A 16,269-nucleotide genomic window follows, 5' to 3' on the forward strand; every position below is an offset into this window, starting at 1 on the left:
TTTATAAGCCATTTTGTACATCTTAGATATTCAATAGACAGTTTCCTTCTGGCCTTTCCCCCACCATGTTTTCCTTTTTTTTTTTTTTGTTTGTCATACATATTTATTGTTTCTGAAGAACCAGTATGTTATCTTTAGATTGAAATTGAGAGATACAATACCTTTTGTGTTTATCTCTTTGGTTTCATTGGTAAATAGAAAGTTCACCACTAAGTTTGGCCTTCTGTTGTCTCAAAAAAGTTTAAATATTGATGCTTCATTGCCTCAACAAAGAGATTAAGAATTCTTTTTCCTTTCATCTCTCTTTAACTGTTGTTTCCTTGTGTTAAGTACTTTTGGTTTATACACACTTAGATTTTCACTGTGAGTTCCCTTAAGTCATTTTTGAAAGTAGACAGTTAACTAAATCAGTTTACAATATGTTCTTGGAGTTGCCATATTCCTAGAATCACTCACAAAACTTTAAAGGGCACTTGAGAAAGCATCATTGTCCTCTTAAGTGTCCTTGTCAAATGTTTTCATCTCCTAACATCCATCCTATCAGTACTGATCACCATTGGAAAGAATAACATCAAATTGGAGCCCCTAGAAGAAGCCTTTGTACCAAAGGAAGATATACAGATTTTGATATGAAAGACTTGTCTAGATTAAGGAATTCTCTGGTGCTGTTAGCCTTAAATTGATTTTTAAAAAATTTCTTAAGTCAGTTACATCGGTCACTCAAGTAAAACTCAAAAGAAGTAAATATCCAGCAACTGAATCTCTTACTAGCGGAGAGGTTTGGATGTCCTAAATTAGTTAGCATTTTGGAATCTGGGTTATGTCAAAATAAAGGACCTTTAAAAGAAGAGTTAAAAGGGAAGGAGCTACAATAGAAGAACTGAGAAATATTTGAAAAAGCAAGCAGAAAGGGGTTAAGTTTAATCCCTTCTATCAGGGGCACCACTCTCCATTGCTCCCTGTTGTGTTGCCTCTGTTGCTTCCTGCTTTCTTTTGTTAGGTTGGATTCCCCTGCAAACCTTCTGACATGGAACTTCCCCATTTAGTAATCAAATATTGGCATTTCACTGGGCCTAGCAGATCCGGTTGCAGAATAGCTATGTCAAATACACAAGTACAAATCAGGGCACAAGCCACTTTGGTAATTGTTATAATCATTTCCAATACACTCTACTCAGCATTCTTGTCTGTCAAGTATGAAACTAGCAGGGGTACATATTATCCTTCACTGTTTATCTGGAGCCATTTTTAACTGAGTTGGTCTAACCTCAAAGACCAAGGAGTTTCACCCAGAATCAGTTTCATGCCTTGCATCTTGGAGAAGCAGTCTTGATTCTTTTAGCAAAAAAATTATTAAGTTTCTACTAAATAGCATGGATTACACTAAGGCATGAGGACATAAAATGAATAAAACATATTCTGAAAACATACCAGGTCTTCAAGCCTTTCTCTAAATTCTCAGATATATAGATATAGATATCTCTCTCTCTCTACATATATATATATATATATATATATATATATTATATGTCTATGTATATATGTATATGCGAGTATTACCAGATTTTCTCATACTTTGCTTTTCATGACAAATTTGGACATTTATAATGTAAATTTATAACACTAATAATTGTTCACATAAACCTTTGGAGGTAATAGTTTAGATGAGTGAAAAGCTCTAATTTACTTTTTTAATATTGGCTGGTATGGAGGGAGATTTTTAAATTTTTGAAAATTTCAGAAAACATCAAGGTTGATAAAAATTCCATTTTTTCATTATGATTTAAAGCCACTTGAATATTTATAAATGTAAGATTAACTTCCTTTTACTTTAATATATGTATATGAAATTCTTTGAAACTCAATTTATGTATGACAAATGACACATTTTTTCTTTGAGTGAGAATGAAATGCTTTCTCTAATTGTTAGATGTCACTCCATAGTTTAATGCTATGGGACCAACGTTTAAAGATATTCAAACAAGAACAACCTAACAACCACAAAACAAGATGCATTGTTAAAACAAAGGAAAACTCTGAAGAAATCACAGAGAGAAAAAATGAAAATGCTTCTTCCTTGGTCTGCATCTATCAAGCATGACTAGGCATTAATTCAGAAGTATTCAACTCTATGTTAAACTTCTCTCAAAAGTATATATGCTGTCACACACCTAGTGGCATAAATACAGCAATATTGTTAATTTGCAATTTTGTGCTGTGTGAAATGAAATTTTCTCTATATGAGAAAGGAGTACATAGTTTGAAAGTGAATGGCTCTAGAAGCTAATATAAGTATGAAACTTCTGGTTTGACATGTGTCCTATCAAAATGACATTAGTCTCATTAATTTTTAGGTCAATGCTAAAATGTAAGCTTTTATTTATGCTGATTAAACAATTATATTAAATTACACCTTTTTATGTATTGAGGCTTAATGAAAAATAAAGTGTGACCGAGGTCTATGATAAATCAAAACCAGGAAAAAGTGTCCTGGGCTACAGTGAGCGGAGGCTAAGTAGAGGCACATCCTAATTAGTGAGGATTTTTTTTTTAATATGACATTATTATATCACCTATCAAGGAAGGGTATATTTTAGACTGAATTTTGCTCTAGGAATAGTTCTTTTATCATACACCTTCAACATTATTTTGTCTTTTCACAGTAACTAAATAACCCCTGGGTGGGAAAGTGAAACAGTAATGCTGTATCCATGATTCTCTTTGCCAATCAACAGTTTAAGGCTTCTCTTTGTTTCTAAGAGATAGTCTCCATGTTCCTGACCCAACTGGTCAAAAAAAAGTGAGGGTGGCAGTAAAGATTTATTTCCTTATTCAACTTTTACTTGATTGCTGGTAGATAAGGACTTCCAAATGAAGTTCAATACTCACAATATATTGACAACAGACTGTGTCATTCCTTCCTTGAATTTAAGACACAAGATTCAATATTAACTGCTTCTTAGGCTGGACAGCAATGCACTCTCTTATGGTGAGTATGTTTTTGAGGTTTTACTGGGAATTTTCACAAAGACTCTCTCTAGTTTACTTTGATAGTGTTTTAAGCCCTTGCATTCCCTTTCAAAATGAATTAAAAATGTATTCTTTACTATCTCCTATCAGAGAGTATTGGAGAGTAGTGGAAATCTATGTTGTAATGAAGGTTTGAAATATTTCTTTCAATTAGAAGAAACATTTCTTTCACTTAGAATAACTGTAGAGGGGGACAGTACTAATACCAGGCTGAAAAAGGCACATTTGTAATGACAATCTGAGTGTAGCAAATGGTTTCCCCAAATAGCAAATTAATCATAGGAAAAAATCAGGTAATAACTCACATTAGGAAATTTTGGGGGGAAATTCTGTGGGTCGTTAAATACACTTACATCTTGACAAATTGGAAGTAATCAAAGCACAAATTAATACTTTCCTTAATGCACTAAACCACAAACATGACTGTCAAATAGATTATGCAAGTAATAGATTAAACCTAAAGTCTCTGCCATAGAGAATAAACTTCGATCACATAACATTTTCTGAATCACAGTGTTGTTTGCCACATAAGCATTGAGGTTTTGATGTTTGCAGCATGTATGAGATACTGAACCTTGCTTTTTGTTGTTTCAAGAAGTTAATGTCCTTTCTTAATGGATTTTTTAATTTTGTGTCATCCCAGACAATACTATTTCTATGATTATGGTTTATCTTTAAGGAATAGGAAATACATATTTTTCAAGTGTTCTTGGTGATTACATATTTAATGCTTTATATTTAACCACTGATCTAGATATCTGGATTCTTTTAGTAGTTTTAAACATACAAATATACTGGTCTGAAGCTCAAATTGCTTTGTCATTTGTCACTGGCCTGGTTGTCATAAGTTCCTCATCCTTGCCCTGTTTGTCCTTGCTCTTCTCCTGTTTATGTTTTCTTGCAGACAAAGTCAGAAATCCAGGAGAAACCTTTAGCTGAGGACAAAATGGAGGTAGAAGTAAGATAAGGATTAAGCTACAATCTCATTATCATAGTAAAAATGCACTCACCAGTTCTATGACAAGTGTTGTCAAGACCAAATTTGGAAGTAAAAGGGTATAAATGCAGTTTCTGGAAGTCTGCTATTTCTCTGAAATTCTGCTGGGGGAGACCCTTTAGCCACTCCTTTTCCTTAGTCATCCCTCATATAAATCCTTGCTTCTCTCCAATTCAGGGAGATGGCCTTTGGGACAACAGTTCACCATTTCTGTAGGTTGCTGGCTCCTGATTAAAACTGATTTCTCCCCACCAAAGCTTTTCTCTTGATTTTGGTTTATGAATGATGAATAGTGGAATACCCTGGAAACTCTTAAAGATTCTAAAGGCCACAGAAGGGGTCTGTATTGTAAGAGCCCATTTCAAGACCTCAACACCACCAATTTCTTGAGAGAGGGAATGAATGAATGGATACATGGGGTATAAACATATTGGGTTCGATGCTTTGCAAATACTTCTTTCCAAATAGATTGATTGCAAATGACCTAAACTTGCTGAAAAAAATAAGGAAAAAGGAAATGCAATCTGCCAGATAATGAAAAGAATGATTTAAATATCATCATATTTATAATGTCATCTTAAACTTGATTCAAACTTTATGGCTTTAAAAGTATTTCTCCTGTATAATATTTTAGATCAAAATTTTTTTTTACTAATCTATCAGCTTTGCATAAGGATAAGAGAGAGGCAATTATCCCATTTAACATATGTGAAAACTGAACTATAAATACATTTAAAGCACTTTACTTGTGGAGAAACTGACTCTAAACTTAGTACCTTATACCTTAGACTCCTGTGACTTGCAATAACTTCTCCAAATTGGATTTCTAAAGTTGCTTTCAGTATGGTGAGATAGAACATGCTTCCCATTCATTTCATTTATTGGTTTTACCAAAAAATAACAAAAGACAGAAGTGCAATGTAATATTTTTCATTTTGTACAGTTAAAAGTATTTGTAGCCCAGACAGATGAGTGTTACACAATAACCCAATTGTTTTCCAGAGAAAAGCATGGCCATATCACCAACTACTTAACTTTTTGCTAAATTGTACGCACTCTAAAGTAGAAGTTTTATTCCTACACCTATCTGTCTCCCTTTCTGTAAATATATTGACTTTTATTACCTAGCACTCTGAATGCTCCAGATACTATTATCTTCCAGCACATTTCTACCTCCACCAACTGAATGACAAACTAGTTTTATAGACTCTGATACCTGTTTGTACTGGCTATAGTTATTAGTGGAATTACATAATTCAAACAGATAGCACATAGAAGAATGTTTAACAAAAGACAGCAGGGTTCCTCCTTCCTATGACAATGAAGGTACATGCTTTGGAAAAACTTTGTAAAATGAGTCATTTTTTAACAATACAAGCATTGGTTAGTTTTGCATTACGTGTGGGCTCTTAAAGATATATAAAAGTGGAAAAGTTATATAGTTCATTAACTTTAAAACTGTAAAAATATTCAAAAGTGACAAAAAATAGAAATACATGGGAATTAAGAAACACAGTGTATGATAACTTTTGGTGCAAAGAAGAAATAATTTAGAAAGTAACAAAAGGAGAACATTTCATGTTAAAACCTATGGAACCACACAAACACAAAAACTTGTATTGAAAGGGAAATATATAGCCCTCATTATTAAAAAGAAAGTCTCAAACAATAAAAGATTTTAATACAAATGTTAAGAATAGTAGGATGGGGCATCCCGCACTATGAAGCGTCTGCAGCCTCTGCAGCACAACCCTAGTTTAATTCCCAGCTGGCCAGGGAGCAGCACACATGGAGCAGCAGACCTCTCCTGACTCACCCGCTGCTCCCCTCAGCAGTGTACTTTGGTCAGTCTGCCTATTCTGTTCCCCACTCTGTCTCTGGTGAATCTTTTCACCCCCCCCCCCCCCCCCCCCCCCCCCCCCCCCCCCCCCCCCGGCATCTCTGGCCTGTACCCCAGCTCTCGCATGCATAAATAAATAAACCTTGGGGAAAAAAGAGAATAATAGGATGGTCCAAAGAAATAAAAAATTGGGAATTAATGAAGGCAACTGTTGAAATGAAAAACAGCAAGAATAAATTAATCCAAAGGTTAGCTCTTTGAAAAAAATCCAATCTACATAAATCTTTGAAAGAACTGCTGAACAAAAGAAGAAAGAACAAAAAATATGCAGATTTTGGAATAAGGAAGCAGATGTATTTGCTGATACAGAAAAGACTAAATGAGTTAAAAGAGAATCCAACATGAAATTTTATAACTATTTTGAGAATCTAGATGAAATGGTGAATTCTTGCCAATATTGACCAAGGAAAATAAAAATAAATAATTTATCATGGTAAACTGAAATGGAGTCAAAGACCTACTATGAAAACCACAAGAACAATATGGTTTTAGAGATGATACCTCTCTAATGTTAGATCAATATCATTATAAAAAAGATGCAAAGTTCTAAATAATTTATTACTTAATAAAATCAATAATCTACAAAAAAAATCTATGTCCAAGTAGAATTTACTTCAGGAATGCAAGGACATTTTAAAAGTATTAATCTTAATGGTGAAGTTAATTTCATTAAATTCAGCTATTTCTACTTCAAATTGTTTTTAAGAATCTAGTGAACTAAAATAGATGATACCTAGTATTTTAAAAAAGAAAAGGAATTCATCTCTTTTTGCTATTGATATAGTTGTATACCGAAAACATACAAAAGTGAATTCTTAAGAGAAATATCCTCCCTCCCAAACTAAACTAAACTCTAAACCAAACTGAAAAAACTCAGAATAAGAAAATAATTTGTTAAGGTGGCTATAAGGAAAGGTAAATAATTTCACTCTTTTTAACTATTAACTGGAACACAATTGGATTATTGTCTAGCATTCATCTGTCTGGGCTACAAATACTCTTTTTTTTTTTTTTTAAGATTTATTTATTTATACAAGAACTGGGGTACAGGCCAGATGTGTGGGAGGGTGAGAGGATTCACCAGAGACAGAATGGGGAACAGAACAGGCAGACCGACTGAAATACACTGCTGAGGGGAGCAGTGGGTGAGACAGGAGAGGTCTGCTCTGCCATGTGGGATTCTCCCACGGCTGGCCGGGATCGAACCCGCGCTGCAGAGGCTGCAGACAGCTTCATAGTGTGGCACTCAACTGCCTGCGCCACCAGGAAGCCCACAGATGCTCTTAACTGGTACAAAATGAAAAAAAAAAAAAATACATTGCACTTCTATCTATAATATCACTTTTTAATCTACATTTCATTTTTTAGACTATTGTTCCATATAATATTTAGAAATAAATCAATAACAAAGGTAAGAATTTCTAAGAAGAAAGCAATAAAATCTTATTAATGGAAAATTTATTTTTTGAGATCTAAATCAATAGTTTTTAATCCTAGCTACATATGAGAATACATATATAAAATACTGATGCTCACAAGGATGGTAGGAATTTTACATGAACTATAACCAAGATTAAAATGCATACATTGTACAAAAATGAAAAATGATGTAAAAAAATGATGTAAAAGTGGTGTAAAAAAAGTAAAAAAAAAGAGTATTAGGGAAAAAATAAAATGCTGATGCTCAAACTTCATTATAAATAATTCTGACTTAATTATGTAGAGTATTTACAACAGGCAATGAAATTTGTTATATTTTAGACAATTTGCATGTGCAGCAAGGATGAGAACTCAATATTAAAATTCTAAAATTATGTAAAAACTAAAAAAAAAAAAAATAAAATTATGTAAAAACTAATACAGGGTTTATATCTAATAAAAGGTTTGTAGCAGGACCACAAATCCATTTTCTGTCTCTTCTGAGCAACACTCTGGAAAGAAAAGTGACTACCTAAAGACAAACATTACTGTTCTTTTCCTGGAAAACACACCAAGGGCATGGGGTAGTTCCCATCTCTGGAGTGTTTTTTTTTATCAGGATGTATCTAGTCTAAATTTTTTATGGTAAAAAAACTTTTCATCAATAAATTTACAGGACATGATTTAATGGAAAAGTGTCTTGTAAACTACATAACTTCTGGAGTATAAAATATAGATGTTTAATGATCAAAAGATTTTATTTTGCTTAAGTGTTATGTTATCACAGACACTGTTTAGGGAATGCCTATGTTAAATCTGAGCTAGAGCTCTTACATAGCAAGGATATAGCTAGATCTCTAACCTTTATTTATGACTTGTGATTACATGTGTCCTTGAAATTATTAGCAAATTTTGATACTGATTACAATTTCTTATTCCTGTGAACCTGATTTAGCAATCTGGATTTAGGGTTTTCTGATATTTTGTAATTGAATAAAAACAGTAACCTTTTATATGAAAAATATTATTATTAGATTGCCATAGGAATGGACAAACAGCTAATTTGAAAGTATCAATATATATCTCAATCTGAATATTTAAGGTATGAATGAGGTGGTATTTAAATCATTAGAAAAATAATGATCTATAAATTCTACCAGTACTGCCTTCTATTCATGTGAAGAAAATATTGCACAAACTACATTTCAAACAGGTTAGAGATTTTTCTTTCTAATCATATAATAAAACTTAAAGAAAATTTAGGAAACCACTTATAGAATCTATAAGTTTAGTAGAATCTCTAAAAAATTGGACAGAATCTCTGCATTATATGAGGAAAGTTGATGAACTGGATCATATTAAAAAAGACATTTTAAATCCAAAGTATACCTAAAACAAATGAGCATATGGAAAAAATATTAGGAACAAATTGCAATAAAGATGACAGATAAAGCACCAGTGTCTATAGTTTAAAGAATTCTTATAAAATGATAAGAAAAAGCTAACTCCAAAATTACAAAAATACCCTGAACAGGTAGTTAATAGGAGAGACATCTTGATTAACCAAACTTGCTTCAGGATAGTGCTCTGGCTTCAGTGCCAGTGTTTGCTATTGCTAGATATTAGGCACAGTTTATGAATAAAGCAGATAATATTAGACTCTGGGTTAATGTCCCCATTTGGAAAGCACCATCAGGGCCCCATCTTCCTAGTATCCATTCACAAACTCTTGATTTACAGAATAGGATTAGAAGATGGCTGGACAGTGACTTCTATGATTCAAATATAACAGTTAAAACCTACACAGAGTGAGCCTTTAACTTATCTTTTTACTATGGAACCTGTTTTAACCATTGATGTGTTGTAGCGCTGTGTTGTACAGCTTACTGATCTAAGAGGATTATCAGTCTAATGAGAAAACTTAACTATAGCATATATAAAAATGACTCATTTGAGGTGCTGGACTCTGAATACAAAAGATTCTTATCAGATGGTCCCTAATAGAGGTAGATTCCTCTAGTGGTGACCCATCTGACTAATAGAACCTAAAATGGAAACCAAAAGAGCTCTTTAGTAATATCTGGCATGAAAGCGGTAATGAATTTGTTTTTGCCATTCATACTCATCCCCATGGAAAGCAATATGACAAAGGAAAGAAAAACAATTAAGATATATGTAAATATCTTAAGTACTACTGCCTTAAGACTATGTGATCACTTGGGTTGAATGAATTCTCTGTGGTTATTTTCACTCTTAAAAAAATTTGACAGGGCCTCCCTGGTGGTGCAGCGGTTGAGCGCTGGGTTGCGAAGCTGCCTGCAGCCTCCGCGGAGCGGGTTCAATCCCCGGCTGCACCCCGGCCACCGGAGGAGGGTCCCGCATGGTGCACAGACCTCTCCTGCCGCCCACTGCTCCCCTCAGCAGTGTACTTCGGTCCTTCTGCCTGCTCTGCTCCCTGCCTGGCTCTGGTGAATTCTCTCACCCTCCCGCTCTTCTGACTGTACCCAGTGTTTGTATGAATAAATAAATAAATTAAAAAATATTGACATACTGGGTGGAATATTTACATATTTACTGCCAGTATAAATTCCCAGGCCACTGGGAATGTCTCAGGTGATTCTCCCATTGAGAAAAACATTGGACTTTTATTTTGGGAGAAATTGTGTATAATTTAATTCCATTAAGTTTGATAGATGACAAATTACACTGATATTTGAATTAAAGGGGAATTAAAGATATTTCCAAAGAACATTTTAAAATTGAACCTTGGCAATTTGTAGAACTTTTATTGTTGGATAAGCCCATGCTGAATATTAAGAGATCTTAAAATGAATGGAATTTGAACTATTCCTGTGAGCCTACCATTTCAAAAAAAGTACTTTGAAACACATTATACTTTCAGCATAAGAAATCGCACTCTAGAGTCCTTTTTTAATGGTACCATTATTTCAAAGAGTTTAAAAACAACTTAAGACATCATTTCCACTTTCCTACTACTGTAAGAAAAACATTATTAATAAGCAGAGAAATTGAAGCACTGCAATGTGTTCCTTGCCTCAATATGGTGTGTTGCTACAATGACCATTTTTAATTTCTAAAGCCCCAGATCATGCTGCCATCATTGCTCTGGCTCAGGAGCTGCTAAAGATCAGATTCCACTGTTGCTGAACTGACTTTGCACAGAAGAAGCATGGTGCCAGCTGCTTGTATAAGTGCCTCTAAGTTTCTTCCTGTACTCCTCAAAACCATTTTTTACCCTTTCTTTTATATTTCCTGTCTTTAAGGAAGACTTGTCTACTATCCTGGTGAGGTAGCTATTCCCCTTCCTATGTCCTTATTCCAACTCTTTTCTCTGTCTCTTAATTTTTTTTAAAGATTTATTTATTCATGCATACAAGAACTGGGGTATGGGCCAGATGTGCGGGAGAGTGAGAGGATTCACCAGAGACAGGACGGGGAACAGAACAGGCGGACTGACTGAAATACACTGCTGAAGGAAGCAGTGGGTGAGACAGGATAGGTCTGCTGCGCCATGTGGGTATCTCACTGGCCGACGGGCATCGAACCCACACTGCAGAGGCTGTGGACATCTTCACAGAGCTGCGCTCAACTGCCTGCACCACCAGGGGAGGCCCTGTCTCTTAATTTTTTTCCATTAATATCCCCAAAAATAGACTTGATTGTTCCCTAGTCTGCCTAAGATGAATTAAATAAAGCTGTTTCTGGATTAAATCCCTTAATTTTTCCCTATGAGCTTCCTCATATTTGCTACCACTCACCTACCTAGTGGTTTTGAGTAATGCACTATGTAGAGGCAGATATACCATAAAGGACAATCAGTGCCATATGAGGGAGCAAGAGTAGGCAGCAGCTAAGTTAGCATCTCCATCATCAAGCAGAAAATTTTCCCATAACAATTGTTTTACACATTTGGCATATTTGAGTTCAGGTATTTTAAAAATATTTGAAAACAAGTTTAATGAAATTGCAGAGAAGCTAAGTGACTTGTCCAAGTTTGGTGGAAATTTAAGAGTGAATGCTTGGTTCTTCTGAATTCTTTTTTCATATTTATTTCTACTATTCATGTATATCTGAGGAGGGCATTTTTAGGTAAGGAATAAAATTCTTAATTAAATGTTTTCTAGGGTTTTTCTTCCATGCCAACATAATTTGAAATGGTGGAACAACTTCTGCTAAAATTGGCTTACTTCTCTCCATGCAAAATGATGCTTCAGGGCCCTTATTCATTGTATAAATTTTCAGTGAAGACAAGCTTTTATGTGTGATGTGAGGAAATCTGATTCTACACTGACATGGAAGATGATTTTCAGTCCTTAGCAATGTAACTCAAATCAATTGGATAATATCAAAGTTTCAGATTAGGTGAGAAGACTTTGATTTGGGAAAATTCCTTGAGATGCCTTCAGTCTTAATCTAAGAAAATATCTCCTCCCTCCTAATTAGTCAAGGTTCTGGAGAACAAGTTTCCAGAATTGATCTATAGACATTTTTGATATATTTACTATTCCTAAGCCTGACATCAGATGCAAAAGAACTCCTTTCACAAGCTTTGTTATCCTGATCCTCTTACTCTTGTACTCTGAACTACTTGGGTTCAACTGAAAGGGAGTACATAAGTATTTCCAGAATGCTTTTGGTGCTGAAACATTCTGGAAATAACAGTTTCACAAAAAAGCAAAAGATGCAGGGAATAAGGAATATAGCTACAGATTTTTGGTCAGTTCCTCCCTATAGTTTGTGACCTATCAAGGAATCAAATATTTTAGGTTATGAGAAGTATTTTAGGTCAATTGATACAGTCATTGGAAACCTTGTATTTCACTTGGACATGGCTGAACAGTAAAAGTGACCATTTGAAATGTTCATGAAAAATTATATTTAACTTTATATTTAAATGAAATAAAATGGAATGCTGATGTAAAATATAACAGCTTGATATTCTTTTATGTACCACAATACATAAATTTAAATCACTTTAAATTAATATTAAATTGCAAATTAATTAACAATAACTTTACAAAACACTGATTTTCAGAATATGGCTTTGGAGGAAAAAAAAAATTAGATTTTTTTTTTTGACCTCTCAATAGCCTAAGAGTTCGGTTGCTTTTCTCTAATCAAATTTGGTTTTGCATATTGTGTTCAAACTTCTTCCATTTGTTCCATTTTCAGAGTTATCTTGCATTTTGAATTTTACTCACTTTGCAGTCACAAGATGAGAAATGTAGACACTGTGTACAAACTAGAAGTTCGTGCAAAGTCAAGTTCTCAAAACCACATGCAAGACTTAGTGGCACATGGTTTAGAGCTCACACACTCCAGGATCATGTAATACAGGCGTGCAGATGAGAGGAAAGAAAAGCATCTACATCATGAAAATAGAGGATGATGAAAGAGAATGACATTTTCTTATGACAATTATCTAATGCAAACCGTATACCCATAACCTTTACCAAAGTGGGGGGAGGGACAGAGAATTCACTTTTTGTGGGGAATGGGGAACTATATAATAATTTTTAGAGGTCAAGTCATAGATAAATATTTCTATTCTGTGCTTGGCCTCTTCCAGGTACTCTTCCCCAATTTCTTGCTTTGTATTTCCTCTGCTACATCATGCAAAAAAGATCAGAACTAACACTAGAAATCATTTAACAAGTTCTAAACCTGACAGATAACAAGGGTGTTCTCCACAATTTACACGAGAATTAAATTGGATATAAATACCTCCTGTTCTTACCGGTGGGTGTTGTGATTCCATGTATTAAGGTGTGAAGCAGACAGGAAAGAGATAAATCTTTCATAAGTACATTGTAAATAGGCAAAGTGGTATATAAACCATATCCATAGGTAATAGAATTAAACAATAAAGTAAATAGTTGTCACAAAATAGACTTATCACAAAAATGGTCACAAAACTAGAGTTATATGGAATGGGGAGGTACAATAAATAATTGTTTTACTATTGTTTTTGAAATATTCTGGCAGTATGGAACAACCAAATTGAGTGACAAGTGTTTTGATTAAAAGTTCTTGACACTGCTTCAGCCAACCCAGGTTAGAGTCCCCAATAGTGTCTGAATGCTGATACCTTCCTTAAATAATAATACAGAAGGGAATATATAAAAGTGATAAAAAGTATAGGTGGTTTCTTGTGAGCAAAAGATTATTGTATCGATGAACTTTTACAAGGAACTTAGGGATAATTATAAATAACTCATGCATTCAGTTATGGTCTGTATAAAATGTGATAATCGAATAGTTCTCTAAATTAAAACTTTTAAAATGGCATGTCTTAATTCTCAGTCAAATCAATCACTCATAGCTATGATCAACTTATCCATGTATAAATATATCTTTCAAATTGGGCAACATTTTCAGTGCTTTCTGCACCTTGATTGCTAATTTTGAACCTTTGCTTTTTGTTAGAACATTACCGGTCAAATAAAAAAAAGTCAATCTAAATTGAACAGATTATTTTATGACAAAAAAAATTGTACTGTGCTGTTGATGTAATTAATGTGAGTAGCTTTATTTTCTGAGGAACACTTAGAAACAGGGCCTGGCCCAGTAGAGGAGTAGCTACATGGGAAAGCACCCTATTCTTAAATTTTTTTTTTAAATAGATGTATGATATGCCATAGAATTTAGATTTGTTCCATAAATTTACCTGTCTTTAATTCTCCTAATAATAAAAAAAATTCTCTTTGAACCATAGTAATATTAACTGTGTTGATAGAAAAGGGGAAGGGTTAGGAAATGTGATAATTAATGCTGAATTTGCTTAAAAGTTATGAAAGTATTCATATTTCCCCTTTGAAAGGGGGAAACCAGGTACAGTAAAACAGCACATGGTTAATTGTTTAAAGTAGAGAAAAATGGCCATTAATGGAACCATAAAATGCTTATGCCATATTTAAGTCCCCTGGCCTTCAAATCTTCATTATATCATTTTTTTTCTTCTTTTAAAGTGTTAACTTGAGTCTCTGGGAACATCAGCATTGTTGCTGTTTACTTGCCAGATTTTAATGCATCTTTAATTTTTTTTGCATGCTGGCAGCTAGACCATGTGGTGAAAGCCCAGGTCTCCTCTAAGCACAAGTGGGAACTGTACTTACACATAGTTATATCAGTTTGCATCATGTTATAATGCCTTTGCCACACAGTATAACTAGATTTAGCACCATGCAATGCCATGAATTGAGAATGAGACACTATCTCCAGGGGAGAAAATAAACATCCGAGAGAAGAAAACAAAAGCAAAGGGTTCAAAGCTGGCGAGACTGGTTTTTCTATTTTGGCTGTAGCTATAATGCCTGCAGTGCTTCATTATGGAAAACAGAAATACATACCATGTTCATGTCAATGCCATTGGTGTAAGTCCATGCGTGCTGAAAATATTCTTCTAGTCGTTGTCTCAGAGGGTTGGGGATTTGATGAAAGCGAATGAACTCTTTTACTCGCAGCATCTGCATGTGGTACCTGGCAGTTCCGGAGTATAGTCTTTGGATAATTGCAGAGACATTCCCAAAAATGCTTGCATACATTAGTGCTGGATTGGATAAAAAACGTAGTTAAGGGGGAAGACTGCATTTGGTCACATTGTATTTGTCAGAATCTCAAATATGTAGTTTTTTGATAATCCCAAACCAGTTGTGAGAATTTAACACTGACCCAAGGGGAAAATATGTTAAGGCAATATTGTCAATTTTATAATCTTGATGATAAATTTGTATAGGGGAGAGTATCCATATTCACATAGATTTTAAATTAAAAAAACAGGTTTACAATATCAACCTGTGATCTGGAGTATGACTAGAGATAACATGCATTTAGAAAAAGTATTTTATTTGCTATGTGATAATAAAGTATGTTATGGGGTATACCATAGATATGTCATCTGGGGGGAAAGTCCCATAAGGCAAAAATATCTTTTAGGAAGATTAAAATAGTTTTTTGAACTAGAATTCAATTTTAATTTTTACATTGTGACATCGCCTCCTCTCAGCTCAAGCCTAATCTTGTCATATTAAAAATCTATTATAAATATTAAGGTTATTTTGAATACTTTAGATTTGCTAAGGGATAATAAATTATTTTAAGTAACTCATAGTTTCCTTAGAGTGTTCATTTGTATAAATTTCTAACTGATTGAAACTGAGCTTTACAGCATTATACGTGAGAAATAGGTATCTCTAGTTTAAAGCGTGAAGATATAGTTTTATTTTTGTAGAGAAAAACATAACACATCTTTGTTCTTTTACCTATGGAAAAAATAAATTGCTAGACAATCCCTGCTGTATACATTTGACAGTAAGTGGACTACCCTTTCTCAGTGCTTTCCTGGCCTAAATCTTTATGATTTAACAGCATTTTAAGTATCTTCTCTTTAGCCTTTTACATTTGTATTTGCATTTATTTTCTTAAAATCCTAGAAAAATGTTATACTTTGTATGCAAAATCACATCATGACACATATCTTGATCTTGATCTTTGGGCATGTGTTGGACCTTATAAGACTAACTTACCATATGTTTAAGGTACTGAAACCAAGCAGGTGTGGAGAAAATAAACTCTTATAAGTGTTTAATTAAATTATTTCCAACCAATACATGTCACAAATCATGTATTCGTAAGCTTTTCTATTATTTCAAAATTAGATTTGGGGCAAATTCAGGCTAGGTGATTTAAAATGATTTAAAATTAGTTATTTTATTTCTTTTCCATCTTATCTATGTCTCTTGGCTTCCATAGTCGTTGATTATCAAAGATGTTCCAAGTCAGAGAATGTTCCTCAGAAAGGGTGAGCCCTTGTTTTCATCCATTTAAAGGAATGAAAATTGGGGAGATCTTTATTGATGCTCAATTGGGCTGTATGAGAGACAGTAACTCACAGTAAGATAAG

At 33.9% G+C, this 16,269-nt stretch overlaps 1 protein-coding gene across 2 annotated transcripts in view; it reads right to left on the reverse strand.

Annotated features, from left to right (window-relative positions):
* KCNH7 (potassium voltage-gated channel subfamily H member 7) overlaps positions 1-16,269 on the reverse strand; it is a 396,363-nt gene that overhangs the window by 31,953 nt on the left and 348,141 nt on the right. For both annotated transcript variants that reach the window (XM_037521841.1, XM_037521840.2), the window contains exon 9: positions 14,717-14,916. In XM_037521841.1, coding sequence (XP_037377738.1) covers positions 14,717-14,916 — 200 coding nt within the window. The remainder of the gene's footprint in view (positions 1-14,716; positions 14,917-16,269) is intronic.

Source organism: Talpa occidentalis, unplaced genomic scaffold (assembly GCF_014898055.3).
Source record: "Talpa occidentalis isolate TD23 unplaced genomic scaffold, MPIMG_talOcc4v2.1 talOcc4.3, whole genome shotgun sequence".
In the NCBI taxonomy this organism is placed as follows: Eukaryota; Metazoa; Chordata; class Mammalia; order Eulipotyphla; family Talpidae; genus Talpa; species Talpa occidentalis.